The sequence below is a fragment of the Fusarium vanettenii genome (genome assembly GCF_000151355.1).
Source record: "Fusarium vanettenii 77-13-4 chromosome 2 genomic scaffold NECHAsca_18_chr2_1_0, whole genome shotgun sequence".
Lineage (NCBI taxonomy): Eukaryota > Fungi > Ascomycota > Sordariomycetes > Hypocreales > Nectriaceae > Fusarium > Fusarium vanettenii.
Window position 1 is genome coordinate 403,928 of NW_003315867.1, and position 26,040 is coordinate 429,967.

Here is a 26,040-nt window from a genome sequence, read left to right on the forward strand (position 1 = left end):
GTGCCAATGGACGGTACATATGCTTGACAGTTCCCTACCTCTTTTGAGATGAGGAGGTTAGGACTGAAATGATTCCCCGGCGTCTTCTTCTGTCTGTCTTTTACACGCTCGTCCTCCGTTTACATCTTCCTTGAACCGCTCACACAAGACCTTTCCTTACTTCTCAAGACACTCAGTTGAATACTCCAAACCCTCCAACAATCATGGCTGGCGGCTTTGGCTCCGGGACCGATGGCACGTCCCGCACGGCCATGACCATCATCCTCGTCTTCCTGGCCATCTCGCTCTACAATGTCGTCGAGCTCACGTTCATCATCTTTGGCACCTTTAAGCGGCACTCGGGCCTCTACTTTTGGTCCTTTCTGTGCGCGACCTGGGGCATCCCCTTCTACTGCGGAGGCTTCCTGGTAAAGTACTTTGCCCCGGCGTCTGTCGGTTTTCTGGCTGCTGCCCTCATCTCCATAGGTTGGGTGGCCATGGTGACGGGGCAGTCTCTGGTGTTGTGGTCGCGGTTGCATCTTGTTCTGAGGAATAGGTTCCGGCTTAAGTTGGTGCTCTACATGATCATCGTCGACGCCATCGTCTGTCATGGAGCCATTATCCCCATGATCTTTGGGTCCTTCTCCAGCAGCCCCGAGATGTGGGTTAAGCCGTACTCGGTTATGGAAAAGATCCAGGTCACCATCTTCTTTATCCAGGAAATCATCATCTCGAGCTTCTACATTTATGAAACGATCAAGCTCATGCGTCTGGAGCGTACCATGGGCAACAAGCGCGGTAGCCGGCGTCTCATGAACCACCTCATCTTTGTCAACCTACTCATCATCCTCCTCGACATTACTATCCTCGGCCTCGAGTACGCCGACCAGTACGAGTACCAGACTTCTTACAAGGCATTTGTGTACAGCACAAAGCTCAAGCTCGAATTCACCATCCTCAACCGTCTCGTCGAGATGACGACAGGCAGCAAGGACGCCAGCTCAGGACCCCGGAGCAGGACTGCAGGCACCACTACGGGGAACAAGACGGGCATCGCACTCGATACGTTTATCAGCGACACGGGCGCCAAGCCGACGGGTGATGTTTCCTACGAGGCGTACGCCATGGGTGGTGAAGATGGAAACTCGGATATACAGGGGGCGTCTCCTCGCCGCGACAACGGGGTCATGATGACAACAGAGATTATCGTACATCGAGAGAACAGAGACGACGATGGAGTGAGCATAGGACCAAACTCATCGGCCGACTCAATCGGGGTAGCAAAGGGGCCATTCGACGGGGAGAACCTATCCAAGTCATCCTCCGAGGTGCATCTCGCGACACGAGGTTTCTAGAATGAACCAAGCTAGACCACATTTTTTCTTGTTCCCTTTAACACATAATGTAGCCAACTATACCCAATCTTCTACTGTACAATTTAATAAAAAAAAAAGACATCAAGATCTCAGCCGTTAAAGAACGCACGTTCCCTCCTTCGTTCCGCCTCGTTATCTGTCACCGTGTCTGAAAGGAGCCCAGCTGGGCGCTACGATACAGTCCGGTGCAGAACTATCGCGCCGGGTTTCGAAATAGACGGCGGACTAGGCAAAGCGAGGCTTTTGGGGGTGCCGTGATGGCTCAAATGAGATGGTGCTAAGAAGCTGCTAAAGAGCCGTCGTTCACTAGAGAGTTGCTACGGTTCATCAAGTTGAGACGATGAGTTGGCTATAATAGGGAAGAAAGAGAGAGTCTCGATCCATCGATCAAGTAATATCTCTCATATGAAACCCCCATTCACCAGGCCAAGCTCCCATACTGTGTAGTATTTCGTTCTGTCATGGAAACCCGACACCGCAACCCTAGGCAACGCCAAGAGGAGTCTGTCTGAAGCTTATTCCCATGGACGATGTCATCCCGGGGACTCGGACCAGCTCCCAATACATCGGGTAAGAACGGGTCCTAAAGGAAACAGGCTAGAGAGTGCTCCCCTGGTTTCTGGAGCTAAAGCTTGAATATGGAGTTTTTGCAAAGTTCCCATGGTATTTCTGTTTCTGGTAAATGTACAGTAATTGTGAAACGTACTAAGCTTGTGCATAGAATGTATTGTGATTATGCATGAATAATGAGACCTCTATTCATGCAGGTCATTATGCATCAAGCGACAATAGCATTGATCCTACCTTGCTGGACATTTCAACTCCATACAAAGCCTTGTCTTGTCTCTTCTACCCTGGTCATGATTCGATTAAACCATCCATTCTCAAAAGCGGAGAAACAAAGGACCGCCAATCTCCCCTCATTGAAACGAAAAAAAATGTAACCTATATTGTTATAACCGTCCAATAGAACAACATGGTCGCATCACGAGTTTCTCAAAACTGGCCCCTTGCTCGGTCTCAAATCGGGTCTCGCGCCGAGCCTAAACAGATTAAGGCAGGAAACATCGGCGATATACCCTCTTTATCAATCCTGATTGTTGATTTGATCGGCCAATTGGACTGCTGTTCCTTGCCACGAGATATTTGTCGCGTGTCGGTCGACGAAAGGGGAAACTCGTGGATTTACGTCGCACGAGGATATATAATGAGCCATGGAGGGCCACCGTGGTTCTTCAGACAAGTCCTTTGTCCGTAGCCGGAGCTTCTACATCGCCATCATGGTTGCCTCCAGCGTCGTTGGCCTGTTGACTGTCCTCGCACAGATGTGCGTCGTCAACGCCGCAGTGGAAGTAAACGTCGACGTCTCAGCATACACGAGCGAAGCCGAGTCAGACTGGACCGCGGTGTACTATTCCTCTCGCAAGCCTCTTCTCATCGGAAACGATGGCGGGCCCGACAAGGGAGGATTCCACGTCTACGACCTTGAGTCAAAGTCTCCTCTGAAGGAGGTGACTGCGCGCACGCCTGGCCGCAGCAAGCTCGTCACGACGGTGTATGATGTCGATGACAAGGATCTGCTCGTCACCATCGCGCAGCCGGATTCGGTGGTGCGCGTTTTTGAGATGCCTGATTTTAAGCAGATCAAGGATGCAGACTTCAAGGTGCTTGGGGATTGGTCTGCGCTGTGCTCATGGAAGAGCGATGCTGGCAATGACTACGTTTATCTCTTTGGAAAGGGTCAGGCGGTTCAGCTGCTCCTCAGAAAGACCAAGAAGTCGGTCGAGCTGCTCGAGGTAGGCATTTCACAAAAGAACGAGAGAGCTTCGCTGATACATCCAGGTGCAAACATTCCCAACCGGCTTTGAGACATCTGGCTGCGCAGTTTCCCGCTCAGAGTCAAAGATGTACCTCTCTGTTGATGATGACAAAGATGTCTACGTCTTCCCGCTCAAGGAGTCGACAAAGGCCCCGGAAATCACCAAGTTTGGCGAGGCAGAAGACGACGTGACGGGTGTCGCAACCTACGTCCCCAAGAAGGGATCCGACTACCTGTTTGTCGCCCAGAAGGACAAGGTGGCCGTCTATGACAGCTCCTTCAAGCTCAAGGGCACCTTGACATTGACCGGATACGAGGACATTGAAGTCCAGGGTCTCAACATCTACCAGGCTTCCACCTCCAAGTATCCTGCTGGCGTTCTCACCTACGCTATCGAGTCGGAGGAAGTCAACGGCTTTGGAGTCACCTCGCTCGACAAGGTCCTCAAGAAGCTCGGAATTTCTGAAAACACAAAGTATGACCCGAGAAAGGTCAAGACGAACCCTGAGAAGGAGCCCATCTGCCGTACGTGTGATAACAGCGGATACTGCCTCAAGGATCGAAAGCAAAAGTGTGAGTGCTTTGCTGGATTTACTGGCAGCAAATGCGACAAGTATACCTGCGTCGATAAGTGCTCTGGTCATGGGAAGTGTGTTGGCCCCAATGAGTGCAAGTGCAATAAGGGATGGGGAGGTCTTCACTGCTCGTTCCTCCTCATTGAGCCAACCTACGAGACCGAGTCGCGTCTTGGAGACGGCGATGACCCGGCCATTTGGATCTCGCCCGAGTCGCCTGAAAAGTCCCGCGTCGTGACGACCATGAAGTCGGGCAAGGAGGCTGGTCTTGGCGTCTTTGATCTGGCTGGTAACCTTCTCCAGTCGTTCCCCGCAGGTGAACCAAACAACGTCGACATTATCTACGGCTTCCAAGCGGGAGATCGCAAGGTTGATCTTGCGTTTGCTGCGTGCCGAGAAGATGACACTCTCTGGTAAGGACATGTCCCACTTTCAAGTTCTATAGCTGACAAACGTAGTCTGTTTGAGATGCTACCAAACGGAACCCTGGCCAGTATCCCTGGAGGCATCCATCCCGTCGTCGAAGATTACAGCGTCTACGGCTCTTGCACGTACCGCTCCCCCAAGACCGGAAAGCAGTATCTATTCGTCAACGAAAAGTCTGCCCGGTATCTCCAGTACGAGTTGACGTCCACCTCCGAGGGAGAACTCAAGACAGAACTTGTACGAGAGTTCCAAGGCGGTAGCGGTGGCCAAGTCGAGGGATGTGTCACGGACGAGGAGAACGGTTGGATCTTCCTCGGAGAGGAGCCTTCTGCTCTTTGGAGATACGGCGCTGAGCCTGACTCCAAGGATGAGGGTGTAGTTATCGGAAAGGTCGGCGATGGAACTCTTTACGGCGATGTCGAAGGCGTGACGCTCGTCTACGGCTCCAAGCCCAACGAAGGCTTCATTCTCGTCTCATGCCAAGGCGTGAGCGCATACAACGTCTACCGCCGCGCCGAACCTCACGAGTACGTCACGACTTTTACTCTAGTCGAGTCCTCTGACGGCAAGATTGACCCCGTGAGCAACACGGATGGCATCACTGCCGTCGGAGCCGCTCTCAACAAAGACTTTCCTCACGGCCTAGTTGTGGTGCACGATGATGCGAACCAGCTTCCGGATGGAAAGACGAGTGCTGAGGCCAGCTTCAAGATGATTAGTTTGGAAAAGATTCTGGGGTCAAAGGTTTTGGGCAAGAAGGGGTTGTTGGATCAGGTTGATAAGAACTGGGATCCGCGCAAGTAGTCGAGGTATGGGTTAAAAGTCCAGAGCAAGCAAAGTATTCACGACTTATTTAAGAGTGAGGCTGATGAGCTGCGATTCTTCTATTGTCCACCACCTCAATTTCGTTGTGAGACGAGAACCCGGCATTGTGCGCTATACCTATCCATCCGCTCCCATCATTCATATGGTCGAAGAGTCACAAAGGTAGCGTGAACAAGTGGTTTAAAATGCTTGATTAACCTGGAATCCTCTCGTGATACCATTGACTCCGTTAGAGCCTCAACACCTATCAACCCCAATCCTTACGCCTAATTCGAGATGTTGAAGCCACCACCACCAAGAGGCGCCGCTGAATGAGTAGACTTGGCCTCTTCTAACCGAGCTATGGCATACTCGGCAAAGCGGCAAAAGAGCGCCTCAGGAGTCAAGCCGTGGGATTCGAGAGCAACTAATACAGCCGCAAAAACCCAGAAGATGTGAGCTCTTTTCACCAACCTGGAAACCATATATCTGAGGGGTCTGGGTTTGAGCAGTGACCAGTCTCCGGTTTCAAGCGCGATAAACATCTTCAACGAGTAGTATATGAGATGAATGGCCAGAAATATTTCCAAGGAACGCCTGTGGAAGAAGCAGTGTTGGATAGTGGCGAGGATGGAGCATCCTGAGGGGAGCAGTGGAGCTCTGCCAATGGAATAGTCCATGAGAAAGTCTGCTCCTTTCATGAGGAATATAGGAAAGCCAACTGATGTGATGAGCCCCATGTTGATGTCAAAGTTGGGGGTGTGGGTTGATATGTGTTTTTTTTTTTTGTTGTTGTTGATGGGGATGATGTTGTGGTTTGAGATGAGCAGTTGAGATGATGGGATGTTGTTGAAAGGAGAAAAAACAGAAAGTGATAGAGAAGAGGGAGATGAGTTGTTTTATCTAACCGCAGTTGAAAGTTGGATGCATCTCAACCAGATTACCAAGGCCCAAGATAGTTTTGGTTTAAGTTATATCCTTGGTGGTCGTTGTCACGCTTCACCACTAACTTTTCTGATGCATCACAAGAATGCCTAATTTAAGTTGCAACCTAAGTCCCAGTAAGCATCAACAGCGTATGGTAGTCACCTGAGTCAAAAGAGCTCAACAAACTAAAAACTGGCTTCACTGTTGAGTCAATTGGATCACTTCCTGATAGGGATAGGAACAGCGTTGGCCCACCATGATCAGGATCAGCGCACCGAAATCCCAACTCGAGACATCTTGCCGCGCCCTGTTGGCCAAGCAAGGCGTCGGAGTTTCGATTACTGCACAGGGTATGACACTCAAGCTCTATATAGACGAGTACGGTGTGCCTGGTAAGTTTGCCTTGCTACTTTCCTACCGGGCTTGTGGTTCTGGTAAGGACCTTTGGTGCTCAGCCCCATCTCGCTGTTGAGTTTGGAGGCTCTATCGTGACAGCTTCACAACATCATCACTCATCTCTGGTCTGATCAAAATTCATGTTCAAGTCGGCACCTAATATGAGAGGGCTGATCTAGCCCATGAAACTCTCCAGAGCCCGTCGCCTAGGAGTCGCGTACCTCTCGTCTCAAATCCCAGCACTTCCCCGCTCGTCTATTGACGACCACTCGTATTAGGTGAGGCTCTTTTGAGGCTGAATCGACTAGTCTAGATGTCCATGAAATCAGGTATTGCTTCTATCACTGTTCCCTGCTTCAGGTAGGTGTACTACTCCTTTGATGCGGCTCTCCTCCAGATCGCCCCTCAAACCTCCCCCTTTCCCAAACAGATCAAATAAACGCACGCACTTAGGCATCTGATCAAGTTAAAGATGAACAAGGCCAGGTCTAGAACCCCTTCAGGCGTCGGAATCAAGTTCTACCTAAAAGAAGCTGTTCATGTGCCCATGGCCTGGTGTGCCAACTTCAGGATGCTATTTGTTGAGTGGCGCTTCCCTAACCTTGTTTATCAAAGCCTGTTTTCATGTTCATACAGTCTGTGTGTTCTTTTTGTTAGTTTTCATCTATCAGGGGAGAGGCATGGGTTTGATACTGACTAAGTGACCCATGTTGACACTGGCAAACACCGTGTGACAGGGCAAACAAACAGGATTTTGAAGGCAACAGAAAGAATTTTCAGTATTTTTTCAGATATTTGGTGTAAAAATCCCACACATACTTGCAAGGTAAATACGAATATCAAGTTGTGAATTCTCATGCCTGGATATGAGCGCTCATCTGACCCAAGTCCCTCCAACAGTGTCAATTCCCCAAAACGTGCATCTTTTGTCAATATCCCCACTGTAAATGTTTTAAAAAGGCTTGTTCCGGTTTCAGCTCACCGGCGTGCGGTTGGCAGACCGTTGCGGCCGCCAGCTGCCAAGTTACCCCTTTTGGGTGTCAATAGAGCCTCAATTAGCACTGACCACATCGATGAGCCAGAACACACGACTGATGTGAAAGAAACCCTCGCCATAAAGAAATAGCCGACACATGATAATTATGAGCTTGAGCCTCGAGGTGCTCGTGAGATCTCTTGCGTCTGTTGGTAGTTGCATATCATGCAGCTGCTCTAGAGTGGTGGGCGACAAACCAGAGTCTAGGCCTGAATAGAAACGGATATCGCAACGTCGTCTGTTAGTTGAAACGGGCGGCCTACGCCAAAACCATCTGTCAATAAGCCGCACCGTTCCCCCTTGCCGACCAAGGTTTGATATCGTTGCATGTGTTCTCCTAGTGGCTTGCAACTCCTTTTCTCTCAAAGAAACGACTTTATGAGGGTTGCGTATCATGTTTCTTTGACGTATATTTCTCCAGGAGTGGCAGGTGAGGCGGGCTTATTGACCCCGCCAGCGTCAATAGACTGAATAGACAGTCCACTAGGGGGTAAATCTGAGTTACTATTGACGTTCCCCTTTCCCGACATTGACCATTTCGTCTATAAAGAAAGACTCAATCCCCCGGGATATATGCTTCTTCTCCAGGCTCGTTCCAACATCACAAGAAGGACAACCACAAACACAACAACCTCACCTTCAGACAAGTTTCGTGACACAAGATCCCTAACGAGTACCTCTCGTTACACTCTCATTCCCGACATTCGCTATCGAGAAAGACTTTTCCGCCAACATGAAGTTCACTCTCGCAACTCTGGCCGTCCTGGCTGCCACCGCCATGGCCGCGCCTGCCCCTGACGCCGAGCCTGAGCCTTGGTGCTTCTACCCCGGCCAGCCATGCTGGAAGAAGGCCAAGCGTGAGGCTCTCCCCGAGCCCAAGGCTGAACCTGTCGCTGAGGCAAAAGCCAGCCCTTGGTGTTTCTACCCAGGACAGCCTTGCTGGAAGAAGGCTAAGCGTGATGCTGATGCCGACGCTGAAGCCAAGCCCTGGTGCTTCTATCCTGGCCAGCCCTGCTGGAAGGTCAAGCGTGCAGCTGAAGCCTTCTCCGAGGTCCTCCAGGTCTCTGGAAATGAAGCTCGATCCGCCGATGCTGATGCTGAAGCTGATCTGAGCAACCTGGCCGGCGGCGCTGCCTTCAGGGCCAAGCGCGAGATCCACGAGCTCGCCAACGTCATCTCCCTCGCCACCAGAGACGACTCCGGAAACTACTACCGCAGCCTCAACCTCGAGAGAGCCTTCCCCGCCGACAGCGACCCCAAGGCCAAGCGCGACGCCGAACCCTGGTGCATTTACCCAGGCCAGCCATGCTGGAAGAACAAGCGCAACGCCAGCCCCGAAGCCAAGGCCAAGGCCGAAGCCGCCGAGCAAAAGGACAAGCGCTGGTGCTTCTACCCCGGACAGCCCTGCTGGAAGGCCAAGCGCGCTGCTGATGCCGTCGTCGAGGCCCTCGGTGACGACGAAGAGGCCGAGGCTCCTCAGACTCCCAACTACCGTCCCACCCCCTGGGGCTTCTTCCCCGGACAGTCTCAGTGGAACCACTCCAAGCGCGACGACAAGCAGGTCGACAAGCGATGGTGCTTCTACCCCGGTCAGCCTTGCTGGAAGGCCAAGCGAGATATCGACGCCATCCGCACTGCTGCCCGCAGCATCACCGAGGCATAAGTGAGTTTTCCCTCATGAGTTTTGTGTTTCTGGCTTCTGACTCTTCTTTTAGACGTCCTCTCGATTCGACTCTCCGATGTGATTATTCGCTCTCGCGCAAGTATCGTCGGCAGTCTTTTATTCCATCATTTTCCTACAACATGGATAATCAACGAAAAGCCCCCAAAGGAGACATGCGAAAAAACACAACAGACCACGCAAGAGGAGGGAATACGCCCTTTTCTTTTTTCACTTCTTCAGCAGCCAAGAAACAGCTGCTTGACTTCTTTCTTTTTTGAATAACGGCGAGAGACGCAGAGTCTCCTGCTCATTTGTCAAGGCGAAAACTCTGCTTGTGGAGCATGAGGTCGCCCAGGCGTGGCTGGAAAGAATCGTGTTGAATAGTTTGAATGAACTTGATTGTCTCCATGCGTTGGTTGGATTGTGATAATGATTAATGTGAATTTGAGTGAATGGCCAGGTCAGCCTTGTCACGTATGTTGCAGTTGTTGGTATGCCCTTCTGGAGTAACACTCGCTCAGGGGCAGAGGCAGGCTTCCTTTTGCCTCACTGTGGATATCTCATTAACCGTGCCCCATGCTATTTGACTGATAGGCATCGTGACTTGACGTGTCACCGAGTACTGCTCTCTTCCAACTCCAACAGCCGGCGTCAGCCATTTGCTCTATAAAATTGTATGTACCCGCCACCGATCACAACTGTCTCTCAACCAGAATAACAATCGTCCAAGATGGACAAGGCGCGGTTCAAAGAATTAGCCCCTCATGGCAGACCAGCCTGCCAGCCTGCCATCATCGGACAACTACGGTGCCGTGGTTGAAAGGTCCAAGTTTGGGGGGCTCAGTCCCTTCAACCAACAACGTTGGAGGCATCGCGAGAGGTGTTGAGCGATACGATAAATTGACAAAAACAAAGCATGATACCAGGCGATGCGATGAAAGGAAAGGCCCAAGGTCGAAACTTTACTCCTACGGACAGAGTTGAAGCGCTGGCATCCATTGTGAAGCAAAGGCGTTGTCTCGCCTGAATGAGGGAGAAAATGATTGCCTCGCGATTCAGGCACCATCTTCGAATCCACATCGCGAAGATTGCTTGGATTCCCTCAGTTCTTTGACGGATTCAGCCGTTGTCTCGCATGATCCAGTGACAAGCCTGTTACCGTTGATACGCATAATCAAGGCAACGGCGCAAGTAGCGTTGGTAGTGAGCAGAGGCCTGACAGAACGCGTGCATCGACGCACGTGAAGGGACTTGGGCCAAGGTCGAACTCCCGGCGACGACTAGAGATGGCTAGAGCCAAGACAGAGAAGCAATGGGCACTGACTATTGCCAGTCTAGTCTTCAGGTTCTACAGTCACAATAAGACGAAAAATCTACGTCAAGATATGTACGTTCAATCATTGCGATCCTCCCCATTGGCACAAAAAAGGCTGGGAAGCACCGCACCCAAGACTGTTCGCTTTTCTCTCCCGTTCTGTGTTGCTCGGAAATCGGTGGTCCTGGGCACGAGTCTTGCGACTGCACCTCTCATCAATTGTAGTCAGAGAAACATGAAGGTTGTTATTTTGCGTTGTTCATGGAGAGGAAAGAAAAAAGAAGAGGAAAGAATTTTTCTTGAGGCTCGCTTTTCTACCTGCGCGTCGAGGTTTGTGGTGGGGCTGATGTTGATGCCTTGGGTTGGTGCCTGAATCGCTAGGCTATCATTTTTGTCCTCAGGCACGGGCGCTGTTGGTCTCACCCTGGACCGTCGATACGTCACCCACTTTACCCGCTCCGCTTGGGCACTTCGGCTGGATACTTACTCTCCACGGCAAGATACGTTCATCACTTGCTTGACTACCTACCTAACCCCCAGGTAGGCTGGCGAGGCTCCGAGTTAGTGGTCTTTAGTCAATATGACTTGCTTCTCTAATTATTTAGCTAATCGGAGACTTGACAGCTATTTCGAGGTATCGCACCAGCCCCCAAACACCGGCCAGCAAAGCCTTGCCCCTCCATCCAGTAAAAGGCAAAATGGACCAAGAATGGGCATCTATCTCGGTCCTTACCCACCCAGAATCAGTTTATCGACTGTTCAAACACCGCAGAGAATATTCTCCTCTTCCTCCGGATTATGAGTGGGAAGAACAGAAGCGACGTTACTCCCCATACGACCTGGACATGTCCCATTTTCAAGACCCATCTTTGAGACACCCGTTCGGTTACGTCTTCTGTCACCGAGGTCTTTACGAGCGTGCTTCGAGACGCATTGACAATTCAAGGTCGGCAGTCGAGAATGGAATCAATGAGAATTTTTTCCTTCATGAGGTCGATGCATTCATGACGAGCAGCATGAGCAACTCGTTCCTAGCCCATGATCAAACTGCGGATCGCGTTACGTCCAAGAAGGGCCCATGGGCGGCGCATCGCCTAGAAGATATCCTGAACACAGACCTTGTGGCAAGGGGTGTTCAACTGCCCGAGAATCCGGATTTTGGATCCTCTTACCTGAGGACGGAAGACCAGGTGCCTGGCCTGGAAGGCACCATTTGGCAAGAAAGAGTCAAACACAGCGGCCGCACCCTTCAAATCGACCTGAGGGACAAGGACTTTGCTAGAGGAATTGCATGTTATGCCTTTCACCTCCCAAAGCGTCCTTTTCGCAACAAGTCTCACAGAGAGACGCAACATCACACACTGGCCTGGGAAATTTTGGGCTCAACCATGCTCAAAGGTTATAATTTGCACTTCGATTCTTTCCAAAACCTATTTGAGATGGTAAAGAAAGAGTTTGCCGCATTGGACCGGAAGCGAGAATTCCCGGAAGATGAATTCACGACAAACCACTTACATCAACTGCCGCCGTTGATCATGGTGTTCTACTCGGATCCAGTGGTCGAGCTCGCGAAGAAAACCCCTCCCAACAATTGTGCAGAAATGAGCTATAAACACATTCGTGACGTCTTCATGAAACATGTTTTGTCCTTTATCGATATCCCCACCGACAACGGGGTTTTCAACTTCATACTGGAGATCACCCATAGCGGTCTCGGCCTACTCTACGACAAAGAGACCGGAAAGGCCAGAAACCCTTTGACCGGAGACCCTCTGAGAGACCCACAGGTCATTTTTGACAGTATGGTGGACCGGGCCATGATCGATGTTAGCTTGGAGTTGAGAGAGAGGAATCCAAAGCTGCTCTTCTCTTCTTGCACACGGCTGCCCGACGTTATTATACAGGATCAGAGATACAAAGCGAACCACAAGACTGGAAAGCTGGTACCCTGGCCGGATGGTGAGAAGGGGATCGCAGCTCAGCTACGAGCCATCCACGGGGGTTTGTACCCACAATCGAACATGGTTGTGGCCGACAACCCGGTTGCGGAGATCGCTGCACGCACATGGATCGACGAGAAATCCCAGTCCACCCTGAGGAGAGAGGAGCTGTTGCGAGTTCCGTACTACGAATGGCTTAGAAGGGCCGGCGACGATGTCTTTGACGCCGTGTGCAAGCTGAATGACGACTTTCTACCAAACAAACTCGGGGAACCTACGGACAGCATTCCGGATCGTCCAAGGGTTTCATTAGACCTAGAGACTATCCAGTCTTGGTTAGACAATGCACATTCGAATGTGTCTGTCTCCGATGACACTGAGACTCAAGGCGATCATACGGACAGTGAAGATGAGGGAACCTATAGGACCCATTCCGAAACAAGTCGACTGAACAGACTGAACAGACAACTTTTCTTTGGGGAGTCCGACCAAGGCTCCACACTGCTGGTTCTAAGGAATGTCACGTATGTCATATGCGCTAGTGCCGCCGAAGAACATCGTGTACGTCAAAGCATGGCAGCTTACAGTGCAGCTGAACAAAAACATCTGGGGCGCTGATATCAACGCGTCGGTGGGATGGTTCGGAACTCCGCTATCAGTTGCGTGTGCAAAAGGCCACGAGCGCATTGTCCGGTTCTTATTGGACAAAGGTGCCAACCCCAAAGTCCCAATGAGGACCATCCACAACGCCAAAATCACCAAAATTCTCATGAATGCCGGGGCAGACGTTGGAGACGTGCCAGTAAGAGGGTATGCAGGCCCCCCACGTAGGCACGAATGGAAGATACTCAAGGGAAAAAGTAGGATGGAGAGATATCAGGCCACTAAACGAATACCCAAACCGCTGCCTAACTGCGGCTGTTTTTTATGTAGGGTGGACAAAATCATCAATGAAGATCACGTCATGGGTTGAGATCTAGTTTAGATAGACGCAAATAATGGTTGCAAAGATACCTCATGGACGCGAGAGAAAGCTGTTGGGCTGGGATGCCAGGCGAGGATAAGATTTAATGGATACTGTTATCTGGTGTCGGTAGAGGTGATAAGGCACAGGCATTTCAAGGGCCCAGATCAACGTGTGCGTGGAGGGTATACGGTGATATTTCTAGATTTGTAGCTAATAGAACTAACCCGTATGATAATGCAACTGTATTTTCGATGTGAGCAAACTTGGAGGCAGTGCAAGGCTGACTGACTACCTAAGGTACGGTCCGGTCCGCACGCCGCTGGGAGGCAGCCACGCCAAGGTTGGGCTGTAAATCGAGATATAACCCCCGCTGACTCCAGGATGCGTTGATTTGCATCAAGCGATCTTCTGTGTCGCTCACACCTTTGATCGATATTATGGACCAGGATCACTCTTCTGTATACAAACCTCTTCAGCACGACCAAATACGATTGGTCAAGTTTAATCGCGATGGCGGCACCGGCGGCCAAACGTCCGCTATTCTCGAGCCTTTCCCGCTTCAAGGGCCCGTGCCCCCTTATCATGCTCTCTCCTACACTTGGCTGTGCGATACGTTGGGTGTCGCCGCAAAAAACCACAACACCATCGAAATACGGAATCAACGGCTCCCGGTCCTCGATGCATTGCAGCCCTTTTTTCACGCCCTTAATGCGAAGGCTCCCCTGCTCGACAATACGTGGTGGTGGATCGATTCAATCTGCATCGACCTGGACAATGTAGAAGAGAGGAGCCAGCAGGTTCAGCTCATGGGGCGGATCTACCGCTCTGCTCACAAGGTCGTTTTCTGGCTGGGCAGGCAGTCGGCCGACCAGGACGGTGTGATCGACTTTATCGAAATCCTCAACAAAACCATCAGGAACCAAATACACAGCCCAGAGGAAATCCGCGCCATCTTTCAGCAGCCGGAGTACGAGCCACGCTGGGCTGCGCTGACGGGTTTCTTCCGGCGGAGATGGTGGACTAGGGTCTGGACACTGCAAGAATACGCACTACCCACGAGTGTCGAGTTCTGGTATGGAATGAGGTCCGTTAGCAGGACCGCCGTCGACGGTGCTCTGATGGCCGGAGACCAGTGTACGGGCGCCGCCTTCAAGGGTACCCTCGCCTTTCGGCACGGTTTCAACCGGAGAAGAGTTCAAAGATTATACGCCCTGGGCCAGGGCACCAGATCTGTCGCAGCTCTGGTCGCCTACGGGTCGTGCTTCGAGTCCACCGACGACCGAGATCGATTATACGGTATCAGGGCACTCGCCACGGACTCCTTTCTCCTCAAGGTCGACTACTCCCTCAGCGTCGAACAAGTCTACCTGAATTTCGCAAAGTCTTTCATCGACTACTACAAGTCTCTGGATATAATATGCTTCGCTTCCTTGTACAGCGCTGCTTCGTCCGGCTCTTCATTACCATCCTGGGTCCCCGACTGGCGAGCAAGGGTAGACCCTCTCGTGGTTCCGTTGATGGCCAGTCAGAGTGCAAAGACCCATATCGGCAACCTCCGACCTCCCGAGGGAGTTTCTCAGTCCAGCGACCTTCCAGTTTGCTATGCTGCTTCCAAGGACAGCCTGGCCGCGTACGAGTTTGAGGGCTCAAAGCTCGTCGCTCGCGGAACTGTCCTGGACACCATCGATGGATTAGCCGGATCCAGGAATTCTGAACTAGTCCAGAGTTCCGCGCCTGATTCAACACACTTGGAATACTCGCCGTCGGCCATCCTTAAAAGTGTGAGCAGAAGTCTGGTACAAGATCGAAGAGACAGGTACTTGCGATTTGCTATGCCTAGCGAGGAATTTTTCCAAGACTTCATGTGTCTGTGTAAACAGTCTATTTCCGAGGCGACACCTCTTCCCGTGCCCAAGGAGTTCCGGGAATGGCTTGACTGGACCAAACCTCTTCGGATCCGCGGACATAGTTTTGAGAGCATCTTGATGGACAGCAAGGAAGCCGAATTCAGCAGCAAATCATCATCGTCCGCTCCGAATCTAGACGAGTTCATCATGAACACATTCTTCAACAGATTCTTCGACACGGTCGTGAGGATGTCACTTCGTCTGACAGTGACTCACAGCGGACACATCGGCCTGGCTCCGGCTGCGGCGAGGAAGGGCGATCTGGTTTGCGTGTTGTACGGCTGTAGCGTCCCTGTGTTGTTACGGCAATCTGAATTCGGGGATAGCTTCACTTTCGTAGGAGAGTGCTTTCTAGATGGTTTTATGGAAGGGGAGGGTTTGGAGCAACCTGATTTAGCGGAAAGGGTGTTTTGTATCGAGTAAGAGAACCCCCTTTGGGGTATGGCGATTTCGGTCTGCCACTGCGATCGACGAGCATAATAGTGCCCAGGCCTTTGAGATTATAAGCGACAAAGGGTTTAATAGGGCTGGCGCGGCTTGTAAGATGTGAAAAAAAAAAAAAAAAAAAAAAAAAAAAAGGATGCAAATGTCACGACGGCTTTGGTTCAGAGGTCCGGGGACGCCGGTCTAGTGTTCTCTAGCACCTCAAGCATTAGATCGTGGCCGAGTACCTAGGTATTCAGCAGACGAATCTTGTTGATGCGATTGGAAACCTTTTTGTACTTCTTGAGCGCAACCGCCGGCTTGGTGAATGCCTTGTCAATTAATCAGAATACTCGGCCCCTTCTTTGATGCTTTTGTCGTTCAAGTGAGCCCGTTGGCTCATCATCACCGTGATCTGCTTGACGCGACCTTCGCCTCGACAATTTGAGGCTCTACATCATGACAAGAACTTTAGGAACGGCTTGATATCAAGTCCAGCATTCGGCGCCTCCGATGCCAAGAAGAGACCAGCGTTGAAAGAGGCAGCTTGGCCCTATGCCTTGACATGGCATGCATGCGCCGTCCCAACGCGACAGTGGTCCATGTATTTCTTGTCATGGAAATTCCACAAGCAATTGGCCTACCTGTAACAACACCAGCACTCCAGCAACATGGATGACCACCAGTTCCAGCTTTTGTGGCGAAGCTCGCGGCGTCTCCACAAACTCGCATGACGACAGCAAATAACAGCTCACGCGACCGAGCCAACTCGGAGCCAAGTTGCCGTTTGACGGAGCTTCACCTTGGCGGCTGTTAAAGGTTGACGCAGGACAAGACTATTATTACTTTGGCAGTGCATCACTTGAGAATACACGGTTCAACTGTTATATACAAGTCGGCCCTTAAAAGTTGACGTCCTTTCTCTCACCTTTTCATGGCTTACCCAGCCTCCCGCCCTTAGTCCCATATTCAGCTCAAGCTTAAGCTTACCTTGGTTGCCCCTCACCTGAGCTCACCTCATCTTCCTCCTCCATCTCCAACATCCTTGGCGACCGTCATATTCCTTAAACCATGGACACCATCACCAACGACATCGCCGCTCGCATCGGCGGCTTGAACCCCTTCAAGAATCGTCGCCTCAACGATGAAGACTGGGGCGAGGAGATTGACAACGACACCGTCGCGGGTGGTGGTCACAGCGTGCGTCGCATCACCACTGACCTCAGAGTCAGCAATGCTCTGAGGTCATTCATCGCCGAGCAAAAGATCTTATCCAAGAGAGATGCCGGCATCGACTCGGATGAGCCCACTAGGCCTCTCCTCGAATTCGTCAGCAAGCCGCACATCCATGTGCCTCCAGAGCTTACCGACAGGTCTTACCCTCTGCCCGAGTACTTTATCAGCTCCAGCCACAATACCTATCTCATGGCTCATCAGCTGTATGGCACCTCTTGCGCGACCGCCTATGAGAGCGCTCTGCGGACTGGCGCGCGATGTGTCGAGATTGATGTGTGGGACAATAGCGACGACAGGGACGAGCCCAAGGTTACCCACGGTTACACTCTGGTATCCAACATTTCATTCCGCCTGGTGTGCGAGACTATTCGTGACTCTGTCGACAAAGAGGCCGCCGAGGCGCAAAGCACGCCTGGTTGCCATGCCGCGCCCGTGTTGCTGTCTTTGGAAAACCACTGCGACGCTTACGGCCAGATGCGCCTGGTCAACATCATGCAGGACGTGTGGGGGGATCGTCTTTTAAACAAGGCTGTGAGGTATCTTGGCCACGAAGAACAAGCTGGCTCGGGTGACCATGTCAGACTGGGCGATCTGGGCGCCAAGATTGCCGTCATTGTCGAGTACCACTTCCAAGGCGAGCCCTCGTCTAGCGACTCTAGCTCGAGTGACTCTGAAGATGATGAGGAGGAAAAGGCCGCTAGGGAGGAGTACAAGAAGAAGAAGGAGACTGAAGAGCCTTCCATCATTATCCCCGAACTCGCCGAGCTGGGTGTCTACGCCCAGTCCGTCAAGCCGATCGACAACTCTTGGTACGAGACTGGAACGCTGGCCAACGGGCCTCATCACCACTTGATCAACGTTTCCGAGTCAGGCTTGGCTGCTCACCTCCCGGATAAGGCGGCCGAAATTTCGCGACACAATGCTCACCACCTCATGCGCGTCTTTCCCAAGGGTACGCGCATCTCGTCAACTAACCTCAAGCCTGTGCCTTATTGGGGCATCGGCGCCCAGATTTGTGCTCTCAACCTGCAGAACTTTGGTACCAGCAACCAGCTCAATGAGGCTCTCTTCAGCGGCACTGATGGTTACGTGCTGAAGCCCGCGGCCCTTCGCGCTGGTGGAAGTGGCAAGCTCAACACGGGACGGACTCGACGACTCAAACTTCATGTCGCGGGCGCCACCGACATTCCCCTACACGGCGACTCGGAGGCAGACGGCATCAAGCCGTACCTGACGTGCTCACTCTACCACCCAGACGACCTCAAGAACGACCCACCCAAGCGCAAGACATCCCCGTACAAGCAGCACCGCCTGGGATTCCTCCACCGCGGAGAGAACCCGCCGCCAACCGACCCTGTCTGGGACGAAACCCTGGAGTGGGAGTACGAGGAAAACGAGCTCGTCTTTTTGCGGATGCTCATCAAGAGCGACGACAGCTGGACCAAGAACCCCATGTTTGCTGTCGCCGCCGTGCGCCTGCTCTACGTCGTGCCTGGGTGGAGCTTCATCCGGATGTTGGACCTCAAGGGTCACGAGACAAAATGTTCGCTGCTTGTCAAGTTTGAGTTTGAAGATGTTTGAAGGGAGATGTTTGAGCGGACCCTTTTTATGAGTATACGATTGAATTATGAATTAGTGTTTGGTTTGCAATGTTTGATGAGATATTTATGCTTGATGAAATGTTTAAAGCGTATACCCATGTTTGGTGTATGTCGCGTATATACCTGTTTGAAAGCCGTCTAGTGATCTATCAAACATGCTACGTTCCCGTCACCGTTCTTTCAATTGATCGTGCTTAATAGTGATCTCATAGGTGCTGACGCTATGGCATTTGGTCCAGCCACATCAACCCACGACGCAGCCCCTCAACTTCCATCATCAACGACCATCTTACCAAGAGTCAAAGCATGGCAAAATCCATCTTCATCACTGGCTGCTCCTCCGGCGGCATCGGCTCCGCCCTCGCCCGCGAATTCCACTCCTGCGGCCACCACGTCATGGCCTCGGGTCGCACCGCCTCCGAGATCGACCCGGCTCTGTCCCCGCTCGGCATCACCACCCTCATCCTCGACGTTACGTCTTCCGAGTCCATCGACTCGGCTGCTCGACGGGTCAAGTCTGAGACGGGTGGTTGTCTCGATATGCTTGTCAACACGCTGGTCTCATTCATGTTATGCCTTTTGCTGATGAACCACTCGCAGAGGTTAGACGGTTGTTTGATGTTAATGTTTTTGCTATATGGGGTGTCACACAAGCTTTTCTTCCACTGCTTTTAGAGGCTAAGGGTGTGGTGGTTAACATTGGGAGCATCAACGCTGGATTATGTCCACCTCTTTTCGGAGCGTACAACGCTAGCAAGGCAGCCGTCGAAGCACTCAGTCGCACCATGAGGAGAGAACTCGCTCCTATAGGCGTCCGTGTGGTTACAGTAAAAACAGGCAGTGTCCGAAGCACCTTATTCGACCACGCGGAGGGCATCACGATTCCGGATAAGAGCATCTATGCGCCGCTGAGGGAATGGGTTGCTCGACGGGGGTATCTTCAGGGAGCGAGGTTTGTCGAGTTGGATGACTATGCGAGGGATGTCGTGGGTGATTTACTACGAGAGGATGTCAAGCCTGTTATTTGGAGAGGTGAGTTGGTTTGGATGGGAGACCATGATGGTGAGTTTGACGGCTTTATGGCTAGGATGGTACTAATTGTGTATAGGATTGGCAGTTTATCAAGGGATATGGACTTGATAAGTTGCAGCACACAAAGGAAAAGTCATCTTGAGACCGCCATGAGGTAGTGCAGGCATAAGTCAAGAACCACGGATCCATATGCAGCATCACAGGAGCACTGCATCTCATCGATTAGAAACATCGCCATCTGCGCACATAACTTTGACTTGAATCGCCTGATTATTTCTACTGGGTGAGGATGAACAGCGATCTCCGGCCGTGTCCGGTTGTTGCGGTGGGTCCGCCGGTCCCCGGCATTGAGATGTGCCCGGCTCGCTTCGGATCCGACTGGAGATGCAAGGCTTCGGAGACTTGATCTTGTTATGTTTTGCTGCTACAAAATCTTTAGTGTAAAATAAAACGTGCATTTCATAAATGAAAGCCCTGATACTTGCCAAATATGCACGCCCTGTTGACAAGCTCAAAGCTGGAGGACCCTGAAAGAGTGACTCTTAATCCACCGGTAGCCAAACCTCATACATGGCCATCCGTAAAAGACCCTGATTAATAAATCAAGGCTGATAAGTCCAAAGACAAGGCTTCATTTATGGCTGTGCCATTACAAATCCAGTCCATCATATCGACTCATGTTCTCCGAACAAGTCAACTTCCGAATGCCCTCGGATATAACTTGCGTCACTAAGCCACGCAACCCATCCCTTACAAAGAACAATAAAAACCCAATCCCCAGATCGAATTCAACCAACCTCATCATCTCAATTTTTAATCACACCCATATTCATCATGGTCCTCAACACTGCTGTCCAAACCATCGTCGCTAGCCTAGCGCCCTTTCACCTCCTCTCCTTCTCAACACTGCTGGGCTCTCAGCTGTATCAGACTTTCATCGTCACCAAGGTCGCGTTTAAGAATCTTCCTCGAAATCCTTATGTCAACTTTCAGAAGCACATTTTCCCGGTTTATTTTCACGGACAGGCACTGCTGCTGTTTCTCTCAGCCGTCACGTTTCCACCACACGGCCCAGTATCGCTTGTTCAGCAAAAGAGCGACTGGATCCCGTTTACAGTCTCGGGTGTTGTCTCGGTGTTGAACCTCTTGGTCTTTGGACCTAGGACTAAAAAGTTGATGTTGGATCGTGTCGATCAAGGTGAGCAGGTCTTTGTGTGTGGATGTGGACTAAGAACTGACAGAACAAGGGACCGTGGATAAGGCGGCAAACCTGGAGGGCCCCAGTCCGACGATGCAAGTCCTCAAGAAGAAGTTCTCCACGGCGCATGCCATGTGCATTCATTTGAACTTGATTGGACTTGGTGCTCATCTCTGGTACATGTGGAGGCTGGCCTCTCATCTCCAGTACCAAGATGCCTCTCCGTAATGCGATAGACACTATATGCTAGGTGCACGAGAGAGTTGAAGAGCATTGGATATGTGTATCTGGCTGGATTTTAGACTACTGGGAATTGTCATCTCCACTTCATACGTATCAATACACGGCTCGTCTTAAAGACAGAGCCTCTTCTTATAAAGCATAGTCCCGACCTAAATGCCCAGGTCTGCCATCTACATGCATGCATAAGGTCTGGGAAAGGAACTCTTCTCCCATGCACCTAGCCTGTCTTAGTCGAGCTAATACTTCACTCAATATATATTATCTTCCTTGAAAGGGAGCTCATGTGGAGATGGCGCAGGGTGCTCGGCCCTTGTGCACTTGGAGGAACGCTTCTCATCGACAGGTCCCTGAGATTATTTCTTGGCGATAGACCCTGGGGTATGTCATCTCAAACAGCGTAGCGTGGGAGTCATAGCTGTCAAGACATCCGTTGGTGTCTTATCATCCATACCGCAGCTGATCTATGGGGATGCATAGACCAGGGATAACAGAGTCCCAATGGTAGATATGCTTACTTCGTAGGTGGCGTGATCCAAGACATTCACAAGCTTAAAGACCCTTGGGGGGCGGGGAATGTATGGTAAGGCGTATACGACGTCCGGTCTCGGGGTAAATTCCCTTTTTCAAGATGGAGTGCATCCCATGCAAGTGAGATTTGACAGCTCGGAATTGTCAATCCGTCTCAACCACCACCACAGAAGCCATCCATACCCATATCAGTTCCCTCCATTTTCCCAGATTTCATAATCTAGCTGAATCAGCAAACGTTATTGTCTCGGCAGGATCTGCAACTACAATCATGCTGGGTTCAACTCTGGCTCAACGTGGGAGAATCCCCGGTCGGATGTCCGGCCCGTAGTTCCACACTCTGTCCAGGTGACGACTTGAGACCGTCACCGACTTACACGAGGGGGATGAAGAGCTATAAGTTAAGGAGCTGTCCGTTTCTTTACAAGATTAATTATAATTCCGTAATTCATTGAGAACCGTGACAATGACACAAACTGCGGTGACCCTCGCGACTCTTGATCCAGCCCACACCACCACCCACCTCCCAGAAATCCAACCAGAGCCTACAATTCATGATGCCGTTTCTGCAATTCCTCCATCAACAGCCGCTTCCGTCGCTCAGAGATGGAACGGCTCCAGAGAAAACACCCTCCGAACTCTATCCTGCTACTTCGCCTTTACCATCTACGGCATGAACGACGGAACCCCAGGCGCAATGGTCCCCCATCTAGAAAGCTACTACTCCCTCCCCTACTCCATCGTATCCCTCATCTTCCTCGGTCCCATGCTAGGCTGCATCACGGCAGCATTCACCTCAAACAGACTCCACCAAAAATTTGGCCGTCGTGGAGTAGCTGCTTTCGCCACGGGTTCATACGCAATCTCGTATGTGGGCATGTGTGTGCATCCGCCGTTTGGCCTCGTGGTGCCGCTGCTTGTCCTCACGGGGTTTGGGAGCGGGCTTATGAATGGAACGTGGAATAGTTGGGTTGGTGGGTTAGCTAATGGGGGTACTTTGTTGGCGTTTCTTCATGGGTGTTGGGGGGTTGGGGCTACGATTGCTCCGATTACTGTCGAGTTTTGTGTCCCTTTTGTTGTTTCTTTTTGTTGACTGTTAAACAGGTGAATGCCTTTGTCTCGAGGGGGTGGGATTGGTGGGCATACTACTGTAAGCTGCTCACTTCTTACGGATACAGCATACTGACGTATTCAGATCTCATGGTAAAGACAACAACTCAAACATAGAGAGCAACTATCTAACCATCTCGAAGCTCGGTCTAGCTATTGCCGCCGCCGCAACGACAGTGTGGTCTTTCTGGGCTGATTGCGGAACGAGTCACATTGCCTCATCAGGCCAAGCTCATAGCTTCACATTCTCGGTATTCAGAGACAAGGTAAGTTGATTCACTTGACACTCCTTTAAAGCTGCTCACTGATCTAGGTAACCCTCCTCTTCTCCGGCTTCATGCTACTCTACGTAGGCGCCGAAGTTACAATCGGTGGCTGGTTGGTAACCTTTATGCTCAACGTCCGCAACGGCACGCCCTCTGCCTCGTCCCTCGTCGCTTCCGGCTTCTGGATCGGTATCACTGTTGGGCGGTTCGCTCTGGGATGGATCACGAGCTACTTTGGGGAAAAGACTATGGTGTCGGCGTATCTCGTCGTTGCGATTGGACTTGAGCTGGCGTTTTGGCTTGGAAAGGAGTTTGTGGTGAGCGCTATTATGGCGGCGTTGGTGGGATTATCTATCGGTATGGTGATGCCTGCGGTAAGTACGCATACTCTCCTTGGCATTGGCCACGCAACTGACCCAGGTTCAGAGCATCAGGATGATGACCAAGATTCTCCCGGTTGAGAAGCATATTGTCTCGGTTGGCTTTGGCACAGCCTTTGCCGTCTCAGGAGCAAGCATGTACGTTGTCTCCATCCCATTATTTGCCAAAATCTCACCTTGTCTAGATTCCCATTCGCTGTGGGAGCACTCGCCCAAGCTGGTGGCGTCCAAGTCCTCCAGCCCGTCATCCTAGCACTATTCGCAGTCCAGCTTCTACTCTGGCTTTTTGTTACAAGAATGAAGCTCGACAGGGATGAAGACTCTTCTGCGTAGCGGGCTATAGCTTGGCTGTTAAACATGAGAGCCTGACATTACATGGTCTACTTACACTAGTCTTTGGATAGGTTTACTCTTGTCGATACAGACCACCTCTTTACCTTACAGACAGGCACAAGAATAAACAAGGGTATAGACCTTCCAGAGCTTGCAACACCACTATTTTAATACTGGCAATCAAGGGCCAATCCCAACCCAAATCTCATGACCAAAGCAACTTTTTCCAAGCTCACGCCACTCAATCAGACGGGAGGTAAATAGCCATCTCAAGACCACCAGTATACGCCGTCGTAGTCGTCTTGAACCCATTCTTTGGATCGTGAATGTACTCCAAAAACTCCTTGTACAGCATCTTTGCCCAGCCAGTATTATCAGCCAGAACGATGGCTCCCCTCTTCAGTCTCGGCTTGATAATCTCCAGCGTCGGCAGCGCCAGCGGCGTCCAGACTAGACCTTTGTCAGTACCCCTCCAACAATAAAGGGTGTAAACTCACTGTCGAGGAGTAGCATGTCAATTTGCTCCGGCATCCCCTCTTCTACCTTCAGCGTCTCCGTCAAATCACCCTCCCTAAGTTCAATCCACGGCTCAACCTCCTCCCCAGCCTCACCCCAATGCTTCCTCGCCCTCGCAGCCTTACTAGGCTCCTTCTCAGTCCCAATAACCTTTCCCGTAACAACATCCCCCCTCTTCCTCGCCTCCGTGACATTCTGCCCAACAGCGAGAGCAAGATACATGGTCGAAACGCCAAGACTCGTACCCGCCTCGACAATGTTGCGCGCGTCTATGCTTCGTGCTAGGAGGTACATGAACTGGCACTTGTCCTGCTCCAGGGCGACAAACTTGTCACGCATGTGGTCGTCAGATGAGGCTGTCCATGTTTGGCCAGAGATGTAGTAGCCAAAGATGCGGGTGAGGTAGAACCAGTATTGGGAAAAGGCCTTTTCTTGGGCTTCGGATTCGGCGTGCAAGCGGTCAAGGAGTTCGTGTACGCGAGAGCTGGCCTCGACGGCTTGAATAGCTGTTGCAGATGGAGCCATGATGAGAGATGATTGTTCACAATAACAACCTACTTCCCAAGGAAATATCACAGTTTAAATAGATGCTTTACTCATACAGAATGAGTCACTCTCATTCCAGCCACATACAACAGGTGTCATACATGGAGCATATATAAATCAAGATTCGGTTTAGACCTTGTGAATCTCATCTGATAACCCCGAGGCCGATTTCGCTTCCCCGACATAAAAGGCCGGTTTTACGGTTAGGTCGGCTCTTTCGTCAAGCCACCCCGCGTCTCTGGTGCCAATGGGAGTTGAAAGAGATGTGAAGCTACGAATTGTTACGTAGGTTAATTACAGGACAAGGCGGGGAAGCTGAATATAAGTCTATTGTGTAGAGTTATTGTGGTGGTGTAGGTTTCCATGCTGACTCGGGATGATGCATCGGCAGTTGGCTATCGTGTGCCCAAGGCTTGTTCAAACCATCCACACATAGGTCGTATTGGTCTCTGAGACCAACCCTATATTCAAACTTCAACTCCAATACACCAATACTCTCAAGACTATTTCACCCAACACGGCCTTGGTGGAGATGCTCCGGCCAGTTCACCTTAAGCCCGACAACGGAAGCCCGGTCTTCGGTCCAAAGCCTCCGACCGAACAATGACTCCCCTTCCGCTATCCACCCCGAAATCCGTATTCCTACCAATCGACACGAGTCAATTCACGGAACCCTTCCGCCCATGCACGACATAGAGACAACATCTCTCATTCTCCACAAACATGCCGCATCCCGTTATTCGACCGAGTAGTTCGCCCGTCACGTCGTCTCGTTTCCATCTTCGCCTGCCGGGATGCAAACGATAAACATCAAACATCCAGACTCGCTTCTAAACGGGCCATGCCGCATCCCGGGCTTCCGGTATGCATAAGCGCCCTTCTCCCAGCCTTGCTCGAGATGTAGGTCGTATAGATCCCCCTCTACTAAGAATATTTCTTCGATATAGTCGTGGACAAACACATGCTGTTGGTTGCGGGCGCCCGGCTGCCAGCGTTGCAGCGTCGTGCGCCGGCCTGTTTGAGAGTCGTGATTGAGGACGAGCTCGTCAACGCCCGGTTCTAGGGGTGTCCATTCGCGGTTGTACGAAGTGGTGGCGGGGTGGAATTCGAACTGTTCCATGGCGGCTTTCAACGGTGAGTTGTCGTCGTACAGGCGTCACAAGGCAACAAGTTCTCGAGGCCTAACTATCCCGCTTCACCTTATGATAGAGCCCAACTATATCATCCAAGATCTAGCTTGAAAATAATATTAATAAGCTTGTATGACAAATGAAGTAATGCTAATGGCTGATAAATCTTGTTTGAACTCATCGCCAATGTTGGCTTGATCAGCCGTGATCGCCTTTATTTTTGGTAAGACGGACTTCGACCTGCGATAAAACGACCTCCTCCAAAGATGACAGTCACAGCCAAGTGTAGCAGGGCTACTATCGACCAAGACGGAATGAGGCCTGCAATCCAGTCAGAATGCAACCCCGCAAAGAACACATGCGAACAG

At 51.3% G+C, this 26,040-nt stretch overlaps 11 protein-coding genes across 11 annotated transcripts; 9 read left to right on the plus strand and 2 right to left on the minus strand.

Moving 5' to 3' along the window:
- Positions 1–203: 203 nt before the first annotated feature.
- NECHADRAFT_90670 (uncharacterized protein) lies at positions 204–1,334 on the plus strand (the record flags this gene model as incomplete). Its single annotated transcript, XM_003045717.1, has 1 exon — positions 204–1,334. The coding sequence occupies one exon, from the start codon at positions 204–206 to the stop codon at positions 1,332–1,334; it is 1,131 nt and encodes a 376-aa protein (XP_003045763.1).
- Positions 1,335–2,635: 1,301 nt separating this feature from the next.
- On the plus strand, positions 2,636–5,047 carry NECHADRAFT_103311 (uncharacterized protein; the record flags this gene model as incomplete). Its single annotated transcript, XM_003045718.1, has 3 exons — positions 2,636–3,197; positions 3,241–4,162; positions 4,208–5,047. The coding sequence occupies 3 exons, from the start codon at positions 2,636–2,638 to the stop codon at positions 4,977–4,979; spliced, it is 2,256 nt and encodes a 751-aa protein (XP_003045764.1). The 3' UTR covers positions 4,980–5,047.
- A 3,069-nt stretch (positions 5,048–8,116) lies between these two features.
- NHE52439 (uncharacterized protein) lies at positions 8,117–9,001 on the plus strand (the record flags this gene model as incomplete). The annotated part of the gene is made up of 1 exon (XM_003045719.1): positions 8,117–9,001. The coding sequence occupies one exon, from the start codon at positions 8,117–8,119 to the stop codon at positions 8,999–9,001; it is 885 nt and encodes a 294-aa protein (XP_003045765.1).
- Positions 9,002–10,287: 1,286 nt separating this feature from the next.
- On the plus strand, positions 10,288–13,229 carry NECHADRAFT_75953 (uncharacterized protein; the record flags this gene model as incomplete). The annotated part of the gene is made up of 5 exons (XM_003045720.1): positions 10,288–10,388; positions 10,861–10,876; positions 10,922–12,763; positions 12,837–13,066; positions 13,190–13,229. 5 exons carry the CDS (start codon positions 10,288–10,290, stop codon positions 13,227–13,229), a joined length of 2,229 nt encoding a protein of 742 aa, XP_003045766.1.
- Positions 13,230–13,660: 431 nt separating this feature from the next.
- On the plus strand, positions 13,661–15,727 carry NECHADRAFT_99083 (uncharacterized protein; the record flags this gene model as incomplete). The annotated part of the gene is made up of 1 exon (XM_003045721.1): positions 13,661–15,727. The coding sequence occupies one exon, from the start codon at positions 13,661–13,663 to the stop codon at positions 15,551–15,553; it is 1,893 nt and encodes a 630-aa protein (XP_003045767.1). The 3' UTR covers positions 15,554–15,727.
- A 788-nt stretch (positions 15,728–16,515) lies between these two features.
- NECHADRAFT_57828 (uncharacterized protein) lies at positions 16,516–18,562 on the plus strand. Its single transcript, XM_003045722.1, has one exon. It carries the CDS (start codon positions 16,625–16,627, stop codon positions 18,368–18,370), a length of 1,746 nt encoding a protein of 581 aa, XP_003045768.1. The 5' UTR covers positions 16,516–16,624; the 3' UTR covers positions 18,371–18,562.
- A 134-nt stretch (positions 18,563–18,696) lies between these two features.
- NECHADRAFT_75956 (uncharacterized protein) lies at positions 18,697–19,530 on the plus strand (the record flags this gene model as incomplete). The annotated part of the gene is made up of 3 exons (XM_003045723.1): positions 18,697–18,959; positions 18,998–19,422; positions 19,499–19,530. The coding sequence occupies 3 exons, from the start codon at positions 18,697–18,699 to the stop codon at positions 19,528–19,530; spliced, it is 720 nt and encodes a 239-aa protein (XP_003045769.1).
- A 726-nt stretch (positions 19,531–20,256) lies between these two features.
- Positions 20,257–20,848, plus strand: NECHADRAFT_34052 (uncharacterized protein; the record flags this gene model as incomplete). Its single annotated transcript, XM_003045724.1, has 2 exons — positions 20,257–20,620; positions 20,670–20,848. 2 exons carry the CDS (start codon positions 20,257–20,259, stop codon positions 20,846–20,848), a joined length of 543 nt encoding a protein of 180 aa, XP_003045770.1.
- A 1,144-nt stretch (positions 20,849–21,992) lies between these two features.
- On the plus strand, positions 21,993–23,447 carry NECHADRAFT_4404 (uncharacterized protein; the record flags this gene model as incomplete). The annotated part of the gene is made up of 6 exons (XM_003045725.1): positions 21,993–22,445; positions 22,496–22,578; positions 22,623–22,767; positions 22,815–23,141; positions 23,194–23,285; positions 23,333–23,447. Coding segments are annotated over 6 exons (1,215 nt in total), but the record flags the coding sequence as incomplete, so codon positions are not given.
- Positions 23,448–23,721: 274 nt separating this feature from the next.
- Positions 23,722–24,521, minus strand: NECHADRAFT_33632 (uncharacterized protein; the record flags this gene model as incomplete). The annotated part of the gene is made up of 2 exons (XM_003046292.1): positions 23,722–23,930; positions 23,978–24,521. 2 exons carry the CDS (start codon positions 24,519–24,521, stop codon positions 23,722–23,724), a joined length of 753 nt encoding a protein of 250 aa, XP_003046338.1.
- A 781-nt stretch (positions 24,522–25,302) lies between these two features.
- NECHADRAFT_90676 (uncharacterized protein) lies at positions 25,303–25,662 on the minus strand (the record flags this gene model as incomplete). The annotated part of the gene is made up of 1 exon (XM_003046293.1): positions 25,303–25,662. The coding sequence occupies one exon, from the start codon at positions 25,660–25,662 to the stop codon at positions 25,303–25,305; it is 360 nt and encodes a 119-aa protein (XP_003046339.1).
- Positions 25,663–26,040: the final 378 nt, after the last annotated feature.